Source organism: Aphelocoma coerulescens, chromosome 1A (genome assembly GCF_041296385.1).
Source record: "Aphelocoma coerulescens isolate FSJ_1873_10779 chromosome 1A, UR_Acoe_1.0, whole genome shotgun sequence".
Taxonomy (NCBI): domain Eukaryota; kingdom Metazoa; phylum Chordata; class Aves; order Passeriformes; family Corvidae; genus Aphelocoma; species Aphelocoma coerulescens.
Genome location: NC_091014.1, coordinates 23,418,556 through 23,442,054, shown reverse-complemented (window position 1 = coordinate 23,442,054; position 23,499 = coordinate 23,418,556). Strand labels below are relative to the sequence as shown.

Sequence of the window (23,499 nt, the reverse complement as noted above, 5' to 3'; positions counted from 1 at the left end):
ATTAATGACCTTTTAGAAAAGTGACTGGATAGTAAAGGATAAAAAAACAAATATAATGAAGAGATTAAAATTTCCAGATACTGTAACCTTTCTGCAACACTGATCTGTTCTTTCAGAAACCACTAACAACTTGTAATATGTGCAGCAATAATAAAGGTGCACATTACTCACTTCACACTCCGAAAAAATCAACATTATTCACCAATGTCGCAACTGAGTTTTCAAAGTATGTGTAAATCTTACTGATAGCTTCTGTCCTAGCACTGAATTTCATGTCCTTGATATCTTACCACTGTAAGCTAAAAGTTAATCTATAGAGGAAGACTTGTCAATATGTCAATAATACATCAATACAACAGACTGGTTCATTACTGAATGCTTAGTTCACATGTATTGACTTCAGCTTATTGCCAGTGAATGTATCACAGCAGGACTACATAAATGAGCCACAGCTGTCTGGACAGTAAATATTGATTTAACATTGTATTTTTTATATAGCTTTATTGAATTGATAGCTGTTTTAAAATGAAATAGATGACTAAATCCCATCACAGTAGAAAATTCCTGTAATATTCTCCTCCAGTATCTCAATTTCAGCATAGAGAGTAGAAAATAGTTAAAATTAACTTGACTGGAATAAACCGGTCTCCCAGATGTCGGCTCCATATTGCATGCATATAAAGACCATGTGACCCTAGATGTACAATTTAAAAATCAGATGACACCTGTGGCTTAGAGGAAAAGAACAAATTCATTCTTTTTGTGAAAGGAGTGACAAGTAGGGTGAGTGTTAAAGAAAAGGATGAAGGACGAGGGAGCATGTAGTCTTACTGGTTTTCTTTGCAACTTGAAATTATTTTCTGCTCACATCCATGCCTTGACAGCTATCCTCTATAGAGGTCTTCCCAACAAATATTAATAGTCACAAAACGTCTTCATCTCATCACAAAGGACTTTGGTAAACTCAGAACCTGAATGAATTCTGTAGACTTTCCAGAATCTCCTTCAAATACTCTTGGCTTTTAACATTAATAAAGAACTTGTTCAGTAATTTTCTTTTTTACAACCTTATGATTTTAATCATTTAGGAGTAGGAGGAGACCAGGTGAGTGTGACTGACAGCATGATAAAGAAATCAGGCTTTCTGTAAAGTAGTTTTAGAAGCTTTTGTTCTTAAAAAAGCCTCGTTAATAGGCTTCAACCTTTGTATGACACTTATGGAGACTCAGAGTTTAAGAGTTTTCTGTCAATAAAACAAAGGAGACAAAACAGCGTTTTCTCAACTGAGTGTGAGGAACATTAAATGTAATCTGTAGACAACACAAACAGAAACCAATGATTTTTTTTTCCAAAGACTCCCAAAAACAATTAATTTCTGTTTTGACGACTCAAAATCTACTATTCTATTAATCTCAAATCAATATCACCATTCACTAGCATGTGACAATACAAACAGTTCCAGGTTTGGACAAAAAGTTATAAAACATGAGCCTAGCACATCTTTGTTTTCTACACCACATTTTTAATAATAATTTTATAATTTTACCCAATTTCATGTGGAAATGAAGAAAAAAAAAAGGCATTATTAAAAAAAATCAGAAAAAGTTCTTAATAGTAACTATTGTTGCTTTAATTTCAAAGGCAGGAAATATTTGTTGAGATAGAAAAAAATCCACAGTAAGCACAATCCATTTTGTGAAATATGACTTTATTTTAAATTAGTGCTGGTAAAAAGCGAAGTCACAAAAATTTCATCCAGAAATTTTCATGTTTCAGTTGAAACATTGCTCTGCGTAGGGACCCACTTATATATATCTCTAAAACTTGGTAACATTTTTGTTTACTAGGTATATAAATTAAAAAAAAATAAGCGGGATGTCTCTGTGCTGCAAGAAGCTTGGAGCAATACTGCACATGTTGCCTGAAGATACTGATTTACAAATGGCTCCAGAAATCATACACAATTTATAGTCCAAGAACTATTTTATTTAAATTTCACGGCTGGCTACTAACCTGAACAAGCACAAAGTAGCGTTTTTTCCACCGCTTCCAAACCTTCTGTCCTAGAGCATACAAATACCTGCAAAAGAAATAATAAAGGGAGTGGTTTTCCATTATTAAGAAGCATGACATGAGGAGGACCAAACACAAATATATGTATTAATTTACTCTTATGAGCTGCTTCTTCAGTGTTGTCATATGTAAAAAGTGATTTTTATTCTATTTACTCATATCATAAAAAGGTAGAAACATTCCTTTTCACTCAAAATAAGAAAAAAATCCAGAAACAAAAGGCTGTTTATTTCACCAATTTTATCTGAAAAATAGAAAAAGTAGCTTGAAGTAGAACACTTTTGACTACACAGAAATACTGAATGTTAGAAAAGTTAAAGTCCCCAACAGTTTTTATTCCATTTAGTTTCCACAGATTTTCTAGTGTTTATTTAGTCTGTGAGAAGTCAGTCCCAGTGATAGTGTGATAAAATGCCCACATAACACAATGTCAGCAGACACACAAGATTAAATTTTTTTCAGAGTAAACTAGAATCTAATTTCCAAACAGAAGCACTTCACTATAAAGACTCTTGGATTACAAAAACTCCTTGTCACCTTAGTAATTTCCAGGCTTTGAATCAGAGGATATAATCAGGAGTATCAACCACTGAGATGAGAAATCACAGATGCTGATACTGTTTGGTGGTAGAGAGAGCATACTCATTACCCAAGAACTTGCAGTGAGTTTCCTGGCATTATAGTGACATTTTTTCTGTCACTGTGGTCATGTTGCACTGTTGTTAACAAAGACAGCAAGAAAAGGATGAGCAGTGAGATCGTAAGCAAGAGCCTATGAGCGGTAAGGATCTGCTGCTTAAAACCTGACAGGAGAGCAAAATATTATGCATGAGATGTCCCTTCTGGCTGGCCAGCTTCTGTCAAGGACATCTGGTACAGCTAGGCTGGCCAAAGGCAGAACAATGATTGTTCAGACCAATGAATGCTGGCTTCACAAGGCACTCTCCAGAGGATGCTGGCACATACATTATGAAGTAGCTATAATAACTGGGATGGGAGATGGTTGGTCAGATGACTGACAGATGAACATGGGCCTCTTTGGTAAGAGAACATGCTCTGCTGCCCTCTCCTCACTTCTGTGGCTTTGCTGCCCAGTAGATTGCAACTCAGTCTAAAAACAGAGCAATGAACCAACATCTTATGTGAAATGAGTAAGCAAGATACAGGCAAACCTTTTTCATACTTGGTGTTTCCATACTTCATACCTGGGTGTACTCTCAAGCACATTTTTTCCATATTAGGCATCTCAAAAGGCAAATTTATGTCTAAAATAAACGTTGAGCATCCTGCTTGCTAAATGTTGTTTGCCAGATTATGTTGTGGCTCCCTTATTATTATGACACCAGTGTTTGTCCTTCTTCAAATCCAGCTATACCTGTATTGAAGCTCTACCTTACTTGGTTACTCTGCTTTTTATTTGTATGAAAGGAAAGAAAATTGGCTCTATGCACACAATTACCAGCTGATGTGGCCTTCTTTGAATAGACCAGATCTTGCCACAGTCTTTTTAACATCTTAATTCTGTGACTATTATAAATTAAATTAAAAGAAAGGAGTAAGGGTTATGACAGAAAGGGTATAAAAAAAAGGGCCTACTAGTGTTTATTCAAAAATTTATACTATTTTGCAAATAAGGAAGAATTTACCTCACAGACTGATGGTCACACATTCCCCCCCAAAATACCAACTGTTTTCCTTTTCAGACATGTTTCAGAGCACTCACTTTTCCCCAAAGCACACAACATTGATATTGCCATGCTAATCTCTTTACTATTGTCATAGGGTGGAGGGGAAACAAATTATGAATAGCCTCGAAGCTTAGTGACCTGAGGGAGAAAAGTAAAAAACTCCACAGATGGCCTTTGGTCTCTCTCAGTCCTAAGATTGCCTTGTTCTTCATGGTGATTCTGCCACTGCATTCCCCTGCATCCCTTGGAGTATCATGAAGGTTTTTGTGATATGTGTCAGAAGGCAACTGCCCCACAGACTGTTGAAAATACAGTTGAAAATACACAGTACTCCAAAGCTACAGTACAAAGATATCCTGACCATGTTCCCACCCTCTTGTCTTAAATGTCTATAGAGAAGCCATAGATTAACAAAGGCTTCTTGCTCATTGTAAAATGAGTAACCCAACCCTAGAAACTCTATGCTAGTTCTTTTTCATTATTAACCGAGCCTGCTGTAGAAATGTGTTTGTAAAATAAGAGGTCTTAAAAGAACATTTGTTATCAGAGAAAAGGTGATCTTTTTATATTACTTGGCTGCCTTTTAAATTACTTTTCATGTAAGATGTACCACCTATAGTTCTGCAGTACAGGCAGAAATAATATAAGATATAGTAAATTCAAAAGTATAAAATAAGGAAGCATACAAAAAGAAATTAAATAGCAATGTGCATTTTTATTCCTCCTAAAAATCACTTCCAACTAGGGTGCTAAAAAAGAGCTTCCTTGGGAAACAAAGGAGTGGAACATTAACCACCTAACTTTAAAATTCACAGGTCTTACATAGGAGTAGGTAACAAAGAAAGTAATATTCATAACACAAAGCTGGGATTTAATATAGAAATGCAAAAACTTATGCTGTCTGGTTTTACAAATCACTATAAACACACAGTTATAATCTCATGTTATTAATCCCTCTTCCAGTGCCATCTCTAATGGTACCAATTTTTTTCTAATGTACAAAGTTTCAGCCATTTACAAGGAGCATATCCTGTGCTAATCTTAAGTGTGCCTGCTCCTCAAAGATAAGAGGTTAATTCTTACTCAAGACTAACATTTATAGCGGAAGAACCCAAACTTCCTAGGCTTCTAGAGTCTTCTTTGAGCTCCTCTTTCTCGTTCATTTTCTGTTTGGGGAAAAAAAAAAAAAAAAAAAAAAAGAAGCAAAGGACCTCAGAACCTTCTTATATTTAGACAGTAATATCTAGGATCTGTAGAAACTGTAGTTGATGTCCAGAACAGAAAAAATCTACAAGAGCCAGTTTTCACAATTAAATGACACTTGGGTTTCACACCTGGAGCAGAAAATTAATAGGTTAACAGATTCAGAAGTGAGCTAAGTCCTATAGCTAAGTGGAAGAATGTTTTATTTTTAAGGTGGGCAATTGCATCATTTTCCATGAGTCTCAGGTAAATGCCAGTACTGCAAACCAGAACAGAACCTCACAGTCACGAACTCACAGAGCTGCAGCCTGCTATTTCTTTACCCGTGAGTGCATCTGCATTCACCCAGAAGCCACAGTCACTCTCTCCATCCAAAATAACGTACACAAAATGCACACCATCAGTTGTTCAGACTATTTTAAACATCCTCAGCAGCAACAAGAAACACAGAACAGCCATTCATTCAACCACTGTGCCTTTCCTTAGGATTAAAAGATTATGTGCAATACTAACAAGAAACTGATATTCAGAAGTAGCCAGTTCCATATTTCTAAACACTAACCACACCATTTTCTTCAATTTTTCTTCCTTTAATTTGGGTTCCAAAGTTGGGATAATCTAAAATAATTATTGAATTATTAAAGTTCAGCCATATACAGGGAAGGAAGACACTGAAATACTTCCCCTGTATCTGAACACTGTAATAGTAACTGCTTAGATTTATTTGACTTCTCTTTAAGATCATGTTTTGAGAATGTTTAATAAATATTCTGACAAGAAGACTGGTGTTTTCATGGATATTAAAACATGTATAGACAGACTTTTATTCTGTAAAAATATATAATAAATGAGATATGCACATGTAACACCTATGTCTGTACAAATGTACATTAGAAACCATATTTATAGTTAATATGCTTGCGTGGTTGCCTTCTTCAGTTTTCTTATATTACATAATTTCCAGTAACTTAAGACTAATACACCTGCTTTTATTCAGCACACAGAAAGTGATCAAATACATTGAGTCATTGAATGCGACCCCAATGTGAAGATTTTCTAACATGTTTTGTAGTAATATGAAAATGCAATTAAATGTACAAACCCTGCAATCAATTTTCTGAGACTTTTTCTTTTAAAAACACTTCTGCAATCTTCTTCAAAATTATTTAATACTGCTGTCTTTCTCTTCACTCGCTCCCAAATGAAAAGATAAAAATTGGATTTGTATGAAGTCACAGAATTACATGATTATACCTCACAATGCTTACAATATGATACAAAAAATTCCCATTTAATATTTATAGTTAATTTTCCTGGAAAACAAATAAAATTACAAGAAATTACATTTCCACTACAAAACACAGAAACGCCTGGATAAAAATGTTTTATACATCATCTCATCTCAGTCAGCATAATTTTCTTCTCCAGAAACAGAACAAATAACATTATCTTTAAAAAGTCTGGGCATAACCATGCTATAATTACATAAAGTAATTATATAAAGTTTGAATATCTCTTGAAGTGCATTTCACTGTGCTACTAAAATGCAAAATCATATTGCTAAATATTATAGTTCAGCTTCAGTTATGTGATGACATATGCAGGAAGGAAGACAGCAGCTTATTTGCTCTAAGTCCTCACCTCACTGCAAGAGTGCAGGGTTCTACTTTTTGATGAAAAAATCAGCACTAATGAATAGCTGAAAAACATAATTGTGTGCAGAATACCGGAGCTATTCACTGAGGGAGAAATGAGAATGGACTTACTCCTTCTACAGAGATCATTTTTAGACCAGCCTTTTTATTCTAAGGAATGAAGCAATCTATCTACATCTTGAATGATAAATTCTCTACTTGTAAAAGGCTTCATTTATCACAAACAATGAAAAAAATATAGAAAGAAAAATCAATACGTGTAGCAGTTTAGTCCAGCAAAGGCCTTTCTTAAAGAGAAACCTCAGTCAAGGTTGAAAGAGCAATTAATGCAGTCTCAAAAATCTGGGCCACTCTGATAGAGTTCGGTTAACATGTGGCAGAAGTAATCATCCACTTGTGAAAATGATTTTCAGTTCATTCTCAAACACCTTTCAGACACTCATGATCCCATTTAACTGACAACAATACAGGCTATCCGTGGGCATCATTGCATTCGCTGAGAGAGCCAATGGGGACCAAATGCCCACAGGCACTTTCAGTCATCCCTGCGCCTTGCATAAAAGGAATCTTCCTTGCACTGCATTCCTCCTTTTATTTAACCCTGCAAGATTAAGAAATTTTTTTGTTTTCAGTAGAGGACGAGAGAGAAAACTGATTCAAGACAACAATATGACCTGGGTCATAAGAAATCTAGCTGTAAACATTCTCAGATTCATTTTAGTACTTTCTGTGCTCTTGAGAAAGAGAACTAAATAAGCCTTCAACAGATGGAATGAAAAAAATCAGCCTAAACTACTGTAATTATGCCTGCTAAGAATAAAGAAATGTTGAAGAATGTCAAGAAAAAAAACATCACAGCCACAGAAAACAGTTCCATTTATTCCAATAAGCAAGATACTCATTGTATGAGCAGGAAAACGTGTGGCTTTTCTTCCTGCTAAACACTTTTCACTTACAGTATAAACGGTTATAGGAATGCTGGATGATCTGATATCCCTAGATTCTTTAACAGTGATGCCTTACTACACTCTAGAGCGCTTCACCATTTGTGAATATGCATGCCAGTACTTAAGGAACCTGTGAAGTAAGTACAGTGGCAACTTGAGAATTATTAATCTAATTTACGTCATATCATGAAACCTATTTGGCGTGTAAATGTGAGTGTTTGTCAAGACAGAAAAATCCTTTGGCCTTGAGAGAATTCCAGGCAATAAAAGAATGAAATCCTTCATCCAACATAAATGTAGAAAGCACTCTGATTCTAATGTAATCTAAATGCAATGTAAACAGGTAATGCAGCAAAACAGCCAGGGCCGAGGAACTGGCATCCACTCTCTGTGCTTTTTGATGCAGCTTACTTTGGTCTAGCTCTAAACTGAACCCATGGACAAAACAGCTACCTGTGTTTTGCAGCATATATGGGTACATGCCTGAAGGTCACCTCTTAGTTTAATTTAATCTAAAAGGGTAACAGTCTGTGACCACAAAAGCACAGAAAGCAGGAGCTAAGAGAAAAGGAAAAAGAGAAAGCTGGTTTTCAAAGTGAAAATCTAAATTTAAATTCTGATGTTGAAGTAGTCGAAGAAATCTAAATTGCACTGCCCTCCCTTGAGGATTCACTTTGGTTGTGGAAATAGTTCTTAACATTGACAGACTTTAAACAACTTGCAAGCATCTCGAGGACCCAGAAGCAGCTGGGTGTCCAGCCTAGACATCTCTCCATGTCCCTGGAAGCACATGGCACTACAGTTAGATAAAAAAAAACAAACCTGATGACCGTTTTTCCAGCCTGGCAGTGATATTATTTGTGATCTAGAAAGCCTAAATGGCTGGGAACCTGTTTGCATGAAAAATTTACTTTTGTTTCTAGGTCATACACATCAACTGACAGAAACAGTCAAAAGGTATTGAAAACTTTGGTGGTAGAGGCCAGTAAGAGCAGTGATATCTTTCAGACATGATACTTGACTTTGATTATCTCTGACTGGTTATATACTTTTCACTGCCATTTTTGCATTGACATAATACAAAATTAATTCATAATACAATATTCATAGAGAATACAGACCTCAGCAGAGCTATTTTTTCTTGTAATAAAACATATTAAAAGAATGAGATAAATAAATTTTCATTCCAAAGACTAAATTCTAAGTATTTTCATAACATTTGTTGTCATTATAATGAGCAGGTATTTTAAAGTACTTATGAATTAGTATAAAGTGGTATGTCTAAACTAGCAAAGGAATGAGGAGGCATGTTACACTTGGTATCCCTATTTGTGATTTGACATGACAGACAGAAATTATGATAATGAATTAGTCTAGCACTTTCCTTTAATTTGTGCACATAGAAGATGTTTATTCAGAATGATATGATGTTTTAAAACTATTTTTTAAAATTCCTGATAGCTGGATTTTTTAAAAAACCCATAAAATAATTCAATTAAAACCACCACTTAAAAATATCACCAAACCTTTGAAACAAATCAGTTTAAAAAGTCCTCACTTACATAGCATTGTTCTCTTAATAGGAGCATTACTTGACACTTGAGTACTGCTTTGTAAACCAAGCAATTACTCCTCACAGTATGTCCAGTGCAGGAGGTTAGTACTTCCACATTAATTTCTGTGGGAGAGAAACCAAAGTGGAAAAGAGCAAGACTGTTCAGAACTTGAGTTCCTAGTGCACCCTCACAACAGCCCTCACCTTCCAGAAGTTGGAAAATACATTTCAGAAGCTTGTAAAGCTGTTCAGCCTTTTAACTGTGTGTCAAAACATGCAATTCACTTATGATTTAAAAAAAAGTGAAAATAAAATGTTCCAAAGGGAAACAGCAAATTAAATATGTTTGTCTTTGCAACTCCACTTTCAGTGATCCTGTTTCCCTTGTATTTTGTATAGATCCAGTGTAAAGTGCTTGGGGTGTATTTCCTCTTCAGAACTTTGCAGATTACCCTTTGGAAGCACCCTTCTGTCTCCCTGTGCTCTACCAGATCCCTACAGTGCAAAGATTCCTAACTTCGCTGTTGTAATTAGTTGCCTGGAAAGAGATCCTAGGAAGGAGGTTTTCTGTACCTAGGAATCAATCATAAAAAGTCAATGTGACATGCATGGAAAATGTTTGGTATTTGCAGTCTGACAAAATTATTCATTCTAAAGCATAATTCAGAATAATAAACCTGTTTGCTCTTTTCAGCCAATGGTATGAGGTAAAACTTCTGTGGATGAAATGTCTGAACTCAGCGAATAAAGAACAGAGATGACATTGACTGTAGAGATTTCAAAATGTTCACCATGCTTGGCAGAAAACAATTCTTTTTAGCTGTGCTACTACAGAACCATCAAGAATGAAAAGCACTAGAGTACAATTTAAGCAGCAATGGCAAAAATGCAGTTACCTTTTTGGAATTCATACAGAATCTTTGATATAGCAGCTTCTCCCCACGCTGCAGAAATAAAAAGCTTTTTATTGGGAATGATACAATTTTCTTCTGGATTAAAATTTTGACACTTCATGCTCTCATACATTGGAAAAGTCCCTTTGAATCTAGCAGACTTCATGTAAACATTGGATCCAATGAATACCACTTTTCTTTCCACCCAACACACAACAGCAAGAAAACACAATGGTGCCTGTATATCAGCAGTGCAGACTGTCTCCATCATGTCTTGAGCACCTCTAAGGAATGTAGGAACAGTGCCAGACATTAATTTCCACTCACACAGCAGTGCAACTGTTGAGGCTTGTTTCCATGAAGTTGAATTAGTTACATTTCATTGTGCATTTTAGGCATTCCTGGACAGGCTGTGAAAGAGAAATTTAATTGCAAGGAATGCTTGCATATGCAAAGAGTCATACCTGGCTCAGAAAGTCCTTCGTCTGCAGATGGGTGGAGTCTGAAAGAATACTCTTTAAGAAGATTAATAAGAAATTACTCTTATAAATTTTCCTAGTCATCTGCAGCTGGCCACAGTGGAAGACAGTAAGGCTAATCTAATATTCTAATAGAGTCATTCTGCCTCAAAAAACCTACTGGTGCAGAATGACTCCTGTAGGTGACGCTTTCATCAAAAACTAGATTCAAAAAAGTACTTTTACACTCCTGGCCATCTTTTGATGACAATACAAGGGTAAAAACAAGGAAGAAAGCTTTCATAGTATGACCTAACAAATCAGTTTATGGTATTAAAAAGTATCAATTTTTAAAAAACTTTCCTATACAGAATACATGTAGAATTTTAAAGATGCCAGGGAAACAAATAGACTTCTGACTCCATGTCACTTTGGAAGAAACTTCTCCAAAAGAATGTAGAAGCGGCCACTCAAAAGTACTTTCAGGCCTGTGTCTTGTTCTCAAAAGGATATGGAGGGAAGCTTGCAGGTATACATCCCCACAGGTTCCTCATATACTCATAATACTGTCCCAAGATTTCTTTGTCTAGAAATGGCGTCTGTGTGTTTTTAACTTTTTAATAGATTTTTGCTTCAATTAATTTCCATAATGGTTTTCTCAACCATTTTAAACTTTTAAAATCTACACCCAGTAAGCAGCACAGTTCCACATCTCAAGTACCTGTGCCCGAAAGCAGCTTGTATGCTTCACACTGAAACTGGCACCCACTAGTATTATTCAGCAATTGTCTTGTGGCACTGGAAGAGAGAGCTTTCAGTGTACAGTAATTTGTATCAGAACCATTAATGTGATTGGATATTTATCTTTGGAAATGCCACACAGAAGCAGACAATCTAAAACTGAATTCCACAGGACATATACCAGAATACAACAGAAATGCATCACTGAAAAATGTATCCCCTTTGAGAAAGTTCCTCGTGTATTTCTTCATGGCATTCAGGATTTTTAAAATTCATTAATGTAATTAGAAAAAAAATTCCTAAGATGGTTTCAGTTTGGATGGTGGTGGGGGAAAAAAAAAGCTATACAAGAAAGATATAAGCCTATAAAAACAGCACAGATTTGCTCTTGGTCAAAGCTCTTTATCATAACAAATATGTAGAAAATAAAACATTCAAATGCTGTTCCCCCACTGGAGTTACTAAACTGGAACTTATTTGGGATTGGAGCTGTAGAAGTAGGAATTTAGGAATACAGAATCTACTAACTGTGAGGGAGCATCAGAGCCATCTACTGGGGTCAGTCCATTCCTGCTGCACAGGCTTGTCTGATAAGTAACTGTCTCCTCAAAATTGAAATACTACAGTGATATTCACCTGTAAAATTGCTGTTAAATAATTTTTTTTTTAAAAATCCATAAAATCTAAGAGAAAATAGAAGGTGTATTGCTGATGAATTGGATGCGAGGAGAGGTTTGAGTAGTTTCTCCTTACTTCAAGTTCTAGAAATACCTTTTTTAAAATTGTATTTACTTGTAAATAACACAAAGGAATGTCTTCTATGAGTGTTTGGATGATCAATTTAAATGTAAAAAATATATAATTAGTATTTTTATTATTATTCAATAATTATTGTTCAAATCTGAGATTGAGATTTTTAGATCTCTTTCCCCAAACAGAACTTTACATCTGTGCGTATATTTATATATATATATATATATATTTAGACACACATATATAAAAGGAATAATTTCCTGCTATAACTCAGTCAAACATTAGAGAAGAGAGCAGTTCCTGTGTCCTGTAAACATATCAGAATAGCCACCTCCACTCTCCAAATATTTGATTTACCACAATACTGTAACAGAATTTCTTGGAATTTGCACAGCTAAATTTTCAACTAGGCTTTAATAACTCCCACCCTAAATATTTTAAAGCCTTCTTCCAAAATAGATTGTGTATATACAGAGAAAAAAACTTCATATTTGTAGGTACTAAGAAGCTACACTTTGAAACTTCTAAAATCAACATGCAGTTCCTTTACCTGTATTGGCCAGGAAAACATGCACTTTTTCAATTATGAACACTTTCACAAGACAATATAAACAATCAAAAGTGAGATTAATTTATCTGCATTATAATCATACTCCCATCTTCTCCCTTAATTTGACCATGCTGCCCTCCTGTGGATGTCAGGACATGTATAATGCCACGGCCCAGACGAAGAAAATCTGGTTCAAATCGATCCCTGTTACCCGTTTGTTACAGACTGAGGAGGATAGAAAATGCCACTGTGTAATCACAAAAAGTGGTTAAATTAAACTTCAGGGCAAGGACTGTGAAACTGGTATTTCAAATAGTTTTTAAAAGACTATTTTAAATTAGTAGAATTTCTTATTTTTCCACAAATCATGAGTCTGTGGGAGCACAGAGTCATACATATTAATAAACCCATTTATTCTCAAATTAGGAGGGAACATTCATCACAAAATGATGAGTTGTTTCATCTGTTGAAGTGCGAACACAGTTGAACACATATATTATAAAGATTACCCAACAACTCAAAAAACAGAAATAATTTGCAGAAGTATCAGTATTTGGTAAACCAAATGATGTTAATTAGTTAAACTGCAATCTTTTTTGCCTGGTACAGAGATACCACACACATCTTGAGAAATTATTGAATAAAAAATATGTTACATCTTTAATGAAAAATACAAAAGATGGTTTGGAACTGAAGAACCTAAAATTAGGGGGAGCTCTTATAATCAATTATTCAAAGAAATTATCTCATGCAGGAAAAAATTCTTTGTTTATCAATTACATTTACCTAAGGTCTCTGTTGTTAGAAGGTGTGTTAATAATCAACTGGAAATTAATATTATGCACTAAAAAGTTTATATAACTTGAGCTCATCTATATTCAAGAGTTGTCAGATTTGTTAAATCACTGGTTTAAAACAGAACAGTGCAAAACAGATCCCTACACCCCTAAAGTACAACTGCTGGAGTGGCACAGCACTGTTGGTTTTCTTCCAGACGAATCTGTAAGTTCTGACATACTGTGATTAAAGTCTTAATGAAAAAAAAGTTTTAAATACTTTTCTCTCTAAAGAAAGACTAAAATTTTTAAAAGCTAAAAAATGTAGTGTTATTTTCTGATGCTAAAATATGTTGGGAAGTAAACACTTTTTCTTTAGAAACTTCTTTGTCTTTAACTCAGAAACAAAAATGAAAAGTGAAATGTTAAATTTTAAATCAAGCCACTGTCAAAATATTTTTTATATTGTTGAAAAGACTGTGAAATAAATAAAAAGTCTCAGGAATGTGAAAAAATATAAGAAATTCTTTTGGACCAAACTACATAAGACATTTCGTTTAGTCATATGCCATTTAGTGCCAATTAGTGAAGTTGCTGACATGCCATTTCAATAAAAAACAAATGACCTAAGTAGTGGGACTAATTAAATGAAATAAGATAATTAAAGGCTTCTCAATATATAATAAAAAATATGGCTGAAAGTGTTCTATAATGTTGTCTTTTTATGTTCCCATTATCTGTCATACTCTGCTGAGTTTTAATCAGTGTATCTATATGCACAAAACATAGTGTCCAGATGTTAATGTGCTGATGGCAAGAATCAGGTGTTCAATTAAAATATATTGAGTGTGCAAGGAAAAAAAAATGAAGCCCTCTATTAAGGAGACTATACACAGCTCAATTAAAAATGAATGTAACATCAGGTTGAACACCGACATTCTGTAATGACAATAAAATTTTACATTACATGATTATTTTATTAACTTAATAATCCAATTCTAATCTAAGGATCCCAGTTATTTTCTCCTAGAAAATGGATCCATTGCTTCTCAATATACAAAACAATGGTAAAGCTGCATTTACAGTTGTTGGTTTCCCTCTGAATCTTTTTCAATTTTCATCAGCAGTGAATGAAAAAAAACCAATTGTAACATCTGTACCATTTGTAGAGATCTTAGCCTAGCAAGTATTCTCAGCTTCTGGCAGTATTTGTAATATTTTATACCTGTCCCAGATGTGTTGCTCGAATAACTCCAATTTCATTTGGATGTTTTCATTACTCAGAATGTGTTTCTAAAGGGCTTGACTAAAAGATCTGTAAAATGATATCTCATGCCCAGCCTATTGCCCTTAATCTAAAAGGAATCATTCCGTACTCTTAAATCTTTAGACCTTTGCTTCAGACCTTACCTTGCCCTTTGAAACTAAGACTTTAAACCAGATGAAAAAGGTTAGAGAGCTACAAACATTCAGTTTTAGAAAAGAGAATTGCTGTCAGCTGTCAAGCTGTGAGGGGAGTACATTTTTAGGCACACTTTTCCACACCAGCACTACTAAAAACTGAACCAAGTTTCTTACTTTTCCTTGGTCTATGACATGGTGCCTTCTACTTAAAACTTTGAACTTAAAATGACCTCAAAATTTAAATTGGCAGTTTAAATCACAAAGGTAGTAACCCATGATAAAAACCAGTAACTTCTAAGCCACTGATTCACTGAGCAAGGTAACTAGTTGTGTATTTAGGATCAGGTACACTTCTCTGATCACAACCATATAGATTTTCATCTCTGGAAAAAACTATGAAGAAAACCAGACAGCAGTTTTGGGCTGGCAATTTTCTAACATTATCAGAGAAGCTCTCCATGTGGTAAAAAAAGGGAAGCTGGTCTGACCCCGATGGAGACAGTTGTGGATCTCAAACCTACCCCTACCAGAACACTTCCCGTGCCAATCTGTCTGCAGATTACTCCATACAAACAGCACCTTGAGAGGCAATCTTAGAGGTCTTTGCTGTCTGCTGCTCCAAAGACAAACCATGCACAGGATTTAACACACATGTGCTAGAATTAACATAACTTTTCTTGAGACCCAACCCAGAGCACTGCGTCCAGCCCCAGGGCTGCCAACATAAGGACAAGGACCTGATGGAGTGAGTCCAGAGGAGGGTCACAAAGATGCTCAGAGGTATGGAGGACCTCTCCTATGAAGAAGAGCTGAGAGAGCTGGGGTTGTTCAGCCAGGAGAGGAGAAGGCTTTGAGGAGACCTAAGAGCAACTTTCCAGAACCTAAAGCAAACCTACAAGAAAACTGGAGAGAGACTTTCTGCAATGGTACGTAGTGATGGGACAAGGGGGAATGGCTTTAAGCTAAGGAGGGTAGGTTTAGATCAGATGTTAAGAAGAAATTCTTTCCTGTGGGGGTGGTGAGACACTGGAAAAGGTTGCCCAGAGAAGTTGTGGATGTCCCATCCCTGGAAATGTTCAAGGCCAGGTTAGACAAGGCTTTGAGCTACATTGCTGAACAGGCACAAAGTTAATTTAAGATGGGATTAAATTAAAACAAGTTTGTGATGGTAAGCACACAAAAAAGACCATTTGTAGTGTGGGATGAGCTCTTCTTTACAGTTTTTATTTAAATAAAAAGACAGAATGAGCTAATAGTGCAGAACTCTGTATGAAAGCATCACCACACTGATGACATTGCAGAAACTGCCAGGCTACCACGGCGATGCCTATTTGGGGATGAGACATACTCAAGGCCCCCGACAAAACAGTATTGATCTGCCAACACAATTGTGTTGACATTTAGCAGGACATGGACTATTTAAAGAGAGCCAACTATGACAAATATACTGTTTGAATAAAACAGGAGTAGTGCAGGACCATGGGGCTCTGCTATTACGTCAAAATTAAATGCAATATTTTAGTAATTGAAATTATACTACTGTGGAGAAAAAAAACCAAACCAACAAACCACTTAATTGAATTTATAAAGAGTTACCCCTGTCTTTACATTCAGTATTGTGTTAGAATTGTTTTTGCCCATAAAGAATAGTGTATTATGAATTGAAATCCACCCTCAGACCTACAATAGCCCAACTGACACTACAGTTTCTGAGGCAGCATTCTGACACATGGGATGGATTAGATTGGTTACATACTTTTAGTTTCTGAAAAATATTTTGCTGCCATAAGTACCTTTGATTTTGTAAAGGTTTATATTCCAAAAGACAAAAATTAGGTGAATTTTACCTTCCTACAAGTAACAGATGGAAGCACAAGAGACAGAAGGACATAAGAGGTAGGTGGCACGCCCCCATCCTTGCAGTTAATAGGACTGGCACTCTTGGTATTGAAATAATGCCAGGCCAGGCCAGGCCAGACCACATGCAGTGTCAACGTACGTCAGGTGAAAAGAACTCTCTTAAATTTGATGTCACAGATTAGTGTATGGTATCAAAAACCAGCTCAGATCACCTGACGAGAAAGGCTAATAAATAAACTGCATCTTTCACCTGTATTATATGGGTGCTGTGCTTATTTGTAATGGAATAAAGCAATACAAACCAAATCTAAAACAATTATTGAAATGATGTTTGGTTCTGCAGTCTGGGAAAATAAGAATATTGCTTAGGTGACTATGCACAGCACAATCTTATGAATGTCATAATCAGTTACATCTTCATTTCTACAGACTCAAGCATGTAAGGGAAGTTTCTGGACAACTTTCAAAAGAAATTTGGATGGCAAGAAGTTAAACATTTTAATCTGAAATAAATAAAAATATAATACGAAATAACACATAGAGTCTACCATATATAATTCTGGAATAGGCTAAGAAGCAGGAATACTTGCACGCAATTTCATTCTAATGATACTCTCAGCATATTTTGGGTGCATTTACAGAGCAGCAAATTCAAGCAAAACTGTAAGTCAGATTTTGCTCTGAATTACACTTTTCCAAAGCTATGGGAACTGTGTAAAGATAGCATACAGAAATTTCAGGAGAAGCCAACCTGAACTTTCCAGTCAAACCAGAGTCTCCTCAACTATGCTGTAGAGTTACTGTGAAGTTCCTGATACTCTGAACTTATTACTGCAAATTTTAGAACACCTCTGATAGGATAAATTTCATCATTTATGGCATTAAAATAAGCAGCCTACTTCATGCTTTCATTTCAGTAAGACAAATGATGCATAGTCAAAAAAAATGTCCTGCCTGTATTTCACCTCACGTCCATGAAATTACTCAGATCATGATCTTCCCTGCGAGACCCTAATAAGGCATGTGTTTTGCTACAGCATGACAACATTTAATTTTTTAATACTACCTTCAACCCACATAGCACTGACTGGTCAGCCCATCTAGTCTACTTACTTGGTAGAAAAAACACATGCAAATGAAACTTAAAAGGTATTACTTGGTGTTTTAGAAAAGAACCCCAGTTTTAGATGAAAGTATTTTCTCAATTCCTCCCCTAAAATTTAAAGAACTTAAAGTCTATTTTCAGTAAAATATTACTGCATCATTTCACCTTCTAAGTTACCACCAGCTTTGCTCTTTTTAATGAAAATACAGAAAAAAAATTTTTTTTGCACATTAAGAACTTTCCAAAGTTCTGATTTGAGCATATCCAATAACAGGAAAGACTGTTTAGATTGCATTCTTTGTACTTTTCAAAAACCCAATAAAGCAAATATTTACAAGCACAAATGCAATATTTCACACGATACCATGTATTTCACATACTTTCAGGATTGAAGCCTTAATGGAACCCTTGACATGGGCATCAGTAGAAGATGTTACCCAGTTTGGCCCAACCACTCTCAGGTACTTAAATCAAGTACCTAAAGAAAAAAGGACTTATCTACTTTGGTAAATCAGTCTGAGTAAGGAGCATGCTTTTGAAGAAAATCCCTTCATTGCCCCAAAGTTTCAGCGCTTGGTTCACACTGCAGAATTGATTCAGAGCAGGTGAAAAAGGCTCCTCTGGAATTAAATGAAATCAGCTGTGGTGCTCAGCTAGTGTACCTCCCATATTCCAGCCACCAGGGTGCTGTAAATCTAGGACAAGACACAACAGAGACTAAACTAAATCCCCAGAAATGCATATGAGGTGATTACCAGATCCTCAGCAATCACTCAGTCTCTGTAAAGATCTGTCTGGGCACACATCACACTTGGCTCCCTTTGTAGTCAAGGAGACAAATGCCAAACAGAGTTCAGGTCTTGCAGATTACCATCTCTTTCTATTGAGTAACAATTTTGGTGGCCATCAGCGGCTAAAAATCCTTCATAGGTGCCTCAGAAAAGTCCAATTTACTGCTCTTTGAACCATTCATTCTTTAATTCTTCTCTCTGCATGGTAGGATTACCACATGCAATTAGCCCTCTTCGTACAGGGCTGAATCTCACCCCACTGTTTCAACAAGTGGCTGTTGCTAGAAGGTACTCAGTCGACCACGCTCTCAGCAGTGATGCTGCATTTGAATTTGCCCAAGTGGAGAAGATATGAATTAGGAGTCAGTCACATAAAATATTGGGACAAGTTGTAAGTGATGCTGCAGCACAGCTCAACACCATCTTTATGGCCTCTTCTCTAATGTGCAGAGGTTTTTCACTTATTTTTTTTCCTCGCACATGCACACAAAGACCAGTAAGTTGAGATGGGAAGAGCTTTAAAATTAAGAATTTAATGAGCTTAAAAGTTAAGTTAATTGACAGTAGAGACTAGAAAAGTCTACCTAGCTGTTCTATGGGTCACTGAGATGTTTGGTCATAGGCTCTGAGATATTATAGAGACAAGAATAAAAAGAATTGGCATTTACATATGAATGCAAGGCACCATTAAGGTAAACCATAAGGGACAATCCATGTCAAAAGAAGAGTTTAGGACAGTGAGACTGTGAGTAACTGCATTAAAGGCTGAGAAGAGAACAAGGTACAAAACCCAGTAGGCAGGAAATGGACAGGTACCAGGCATGACCACTCATTCCAATTGCTTATTTTGTGAGGTTGAATAAGGACTTTAGCAAAGACAAACCAAAGAAGAATTTGACACACATGCAGTACTGATTATGGGGAGTTTCTATACCTAATCAATTATGCATACTCCATCCTAGTGAAGGCAAGAGGATATTGAACAAGTGTTGCTACAGTTACGATCTAAAGACAATACATATACAACTGAACCTGCGTCACTGCCCATCGCAGAGCTAAAGAAAGCCCATCTTAACATTTCAGAAGCATGGAGCTTTAAGGTGAAATATGAAAAAAAGAAACACCCTGTATAAACAGTTGTAATGATTTTTTAATGTGAGACTAGAATCACAATTTAAATATAAATTACATATTGATAGAGAACAGATTCTTAAATCTATTCTCAATTCCTTTACTTCATTTTTAAAAGAAGTTATGAGCAAAAGCAAACCAAAATTTTTCGTAAGAAAAGAAGTATTGTAAGTTTTACTATCAACCTTACCTAATCCATAGATATTTTTCACATGAAGTCTGTTGTGATTAAGCTAAGTGAGTTTGGATCTAAATTTATATCTCAGCTTTTACAAATATTTCAGATTAATTACTATGGAATAAATGAAGAATGACACCTTAATTAGTAATGCTTCTCTTAGCAATTAGGATTCTCTTGGCTTCTTTTAGCAATTAAAGTGGCAGTGGCATATCATTAAGGTCTTCAAAGATTCCCTGTGCCTCTCAGAAGTAATTACTGTGTGAAGCACTGAAAATCAGGCTCATAGCTATAATCTGTTCTCTAAGGATCTAGCAGCAGGATAAACACTTTGGCTTCTTCCTTCCATAGTAATTTTGCATTAACCCATTATCATTATCCAATCAATCATTAATGTAATTTTAATGTGTCATTTTTCATGAAGTTCAATTTCATTTTTAAAAAGTAACTGATTATAGTAAATTGATTTCGCAAAAATGTGTAATAGTAAAATCATTTAAATGAACACAGTTATCACATTAGCACTTTTCTCCATGGCAAGATGCTAACATTCATTTAGCACAATGAAATACCAGCATTAAGCACAAAGTAGCATAACAGAAAATACTTACATGAGACACCTTGGTATAATAATAGTAACACCTTCATGCATCACTAAAAGTGCAGCTTGTAACGTACATAGGAAATTTTGACCTTAATATATACATGTTCCTTTATGAATGGAAAAATGAGGACAGGTTTGTCAGAATTTAGCAAGATAAGATAGCTACTGGCACATGAATGGCATTTTTGACTCCAGACAAAATAAACAAAAAATATACACCACTGCTTTTGAATCCAATTTAAATTTGCTTTTTCATGACGGGCCAAAATTTGACCAATATTTCTGCAGAAAATAAATCCACTGTTCTAGTTTTTTAGTTTTCCTTTACTTTCTCAGTCGTGTCATTCCACATGTCAGAAGTCTTTGAAGTACTTGGGTTTACTCTGTGCTGGGATTTATGAGTTTTATTTTGCAAAAAGGGATTCTCACACACTTGTCTTCAGGGTCCCAGGGTCTTGGATCTTTCAGAGTCAGCAACTGTCTGGGACTTACTCTTGAAAAGAAAGATATTATCCTCTTTGTAAATTTTATTGAAAAGCTCTTATGGTTTCAAAGGAATCATGTTAACTTCATGCAGTAGTTAACTTACAGATCAGTCATACCAGTCCTTTCCAGTACAAGGTGTTTAGCAATGACTACATTTAATGAAGTATTCTGAAGTTCGCAGCCAGGATACTTTTTATAGCAGTTTGTGACATATTCTTCTTCAGGATTTTTCACTGAGTAGAGAAAATATGATCTACACATACAGATTTGTGATGCTGGATGTTAGATGACACTTCAGCACACCCTGATGTAAAGTAAGGAGCAGGCATTCCCGAATGGTAATTCCTGAGTGGTATTTGCTGTGCTGTATACTTCAGGTGCTGATAACATTTTTTTACCAACCCCCCTTTTTTTCTTCAACAGTCCACTGTTTGAAATTCAAACAAAGCCTATTTCATCAGCCACAAAACATATCTTCCGTGAGTGGTAAAGACCTGGCCTTAATACAGTTTGCTTCAGCACTACAGAACCACCTACAGCTACCGTGCTTGTCTTGATCAAACCTGAGATTGTCATGCTAGGTCTAGGCTGAACATGGATTGGGAAATGAAACTTTGTAGTTCACACCTCTTTTGTCTTTGAAGTCAAATAAACTCACCTGAAACACTGGTACTTCTTTACACCTTCCTGTCAGAAATTACAATGAAATCTTTTGCCCAGTGTCTCAAAGGTATATGGCAAGCAAATACAAGGTCACATTGTCCATGCAATGAGTCTGAACACGAGCCAAATCTAATTCAAAAGTGTTGTGAACATGTGAGTGATCCCAACAGTTCTGTAGTGCAGGTGCTGGCATCACAGTGTCAATTTTTTGGTTTTGTGTTGGGTTTTGGACAAATATTATGCCTCCTCTCTCTGCTACCACCAAGCCCCATGACCTCTTCAATTACAGTAAAAGAAATCTCCAACTCACTTTTGCTTCATAAATAAGTTTCTTTATGAGAGAATTCCCTTCAGAGATATATGCTTTTTTTCAGTTTCTGTATTCCAGACATCCTCATTAGTTTAAAAGGTACTCTTTGGAAAAGAGTTCCTCTGTGTGGGTAGATGAGAATGAGGCTCTTTGGACACCTTGGGCACTACAGAGGCCAGCTAGACCAAGCAAACATTGTTGCATCCCATTTGCCAGTAACAAATGGAGAGACAAAAAATGTGCACAATATAAAATCATAGTGAGAGGGAGTGACTAAGTTTTACTTAGACGCAGCTGAGATGAATACACACAATTCCTGTGATAGGATCATCTTACAGCAGACTGGTGCATCCCACAGTGTTTCAATGTAGCAAGATTTCACAAGGCAATGACTGTGACAGGAATCAGGAGTATTTTTGTTATTTGGTTAGTGAATCAAGAACAAATCTTCACTTTGTGGTAGGCATCCCTTTCCCAAACATGAAGAAGACCGGCTGAGGATTATCTTTTCACAGAGGAGTTTCAAATGGCACAAAGCTAGTCGAAAAATGTCTCATTTGTATATGGATTGCTGGTCATCTCAAAGAAACTGGAAGGCCTGATGCTGGCAGTGGGCAATCTCTCAGGCATTTTTAGAAAGATTTACCTTCTAAACATATTTGAGACTAATTAGGAGTAATTGCAGAAGAAATGGCAAAGATATTAACTACTGTTCTTAGGATAAGAAATTTTTTTGAACAAAACCGGAGGCATTAAAAATACAAATGGAGCACGTCTGCTGCCAAACAGAACAAGCTGTATGTGTTAGAAGACAACACAAATCCTAAAATGTCACCAGTGTAGACATAAAATTCTCACATGAATTAATATAAGTGATGTTTATTTAATATAAAATATTTATTGAATTTTGTAAGATTTGAATGAGGATGAATTTATTCATCTTCATAACTATATAAATAGAAACTACTCTATAAAGATCAGTATAGTAGGAAACCCAAGAAATATCAGCAGAAATGAAGTTATTTCTCCTAATTGTATTGTTACTTGTAGCAAAAATATCTTACTATCTATCAAATTAGCCTGAGTTTCATTTAAAATATAAGGAGACCAGGGCATTTTCACTTGGGCAGCTATGCAGTTTATCTTTTACCTGAATTTAGATTTCAGAAACTGTGAATTAGGCAGAAGAAAAAGATGACATGCCTGAAGCACACCTCTTGTTCTGGTAGTTCACCTTTTCAAAGCTTTGCCTCTGGTCACAGGGCATTTATTTTAATTTAGGAGATAACCTATATTTCTGAGTGGGATATATATAGAGAAAAGTTTACCTTACTACCTCCAGCATACCTTTCCTGTTTTTCAATAGCCAGTGTCTTAGGCCAACCACTTAGATAAACCAACGTGTCAAAGTATCCCACCCTACATAGTAGTTCCTTTGAGAAAACTCAGAGAACTCTTACAAAGCCTAAACACCTAAATTTTTTGGCTGCTGTAGTGAGGCCATATGACTAAATGATCAGAAAAGAATTCCAAATTATCTGATGCTATGTAAAGCTTGCAAAATTCAAACAAACTCAACAGTTTCTTCCATCTGAATTCTCCTATGCTTCTTGGTCTTGACATTCACAAACCAAAAAATAAGCATTCTACCAAGGGACAGGGAGAACTTTGCTCT

The 23,499-nt window shown here is 35.7% G+C and overlaps 1 protein-coding gene across 5 annotated transcripts in view; it reads right to left on the bottom strand.

Annotated features, from left to right (window-relative positions):
- The window catches only part of CADPS2 (calcium dependent secretion activator 2), a 292,353-nt gene that overhangs the window by 108,917 nt on the left and 159,937 nt on the right, over positions 1-23,499 (bottom strand). For all 5 annotated transcript variants that reach the window (XM_068996437.1, XM_068996444.1, XM_068996463.1 and 2 more), the window contains exon 9: positions 2,014-2,080. In XM_068996437.1, coding sequence (XP_068852538.1) covers positions 2,014-2,080 — 67 coding nt within the window. The remainder of the gene's footprint in view (positions 1-2,013; positions 2,081-23,499) is intronic.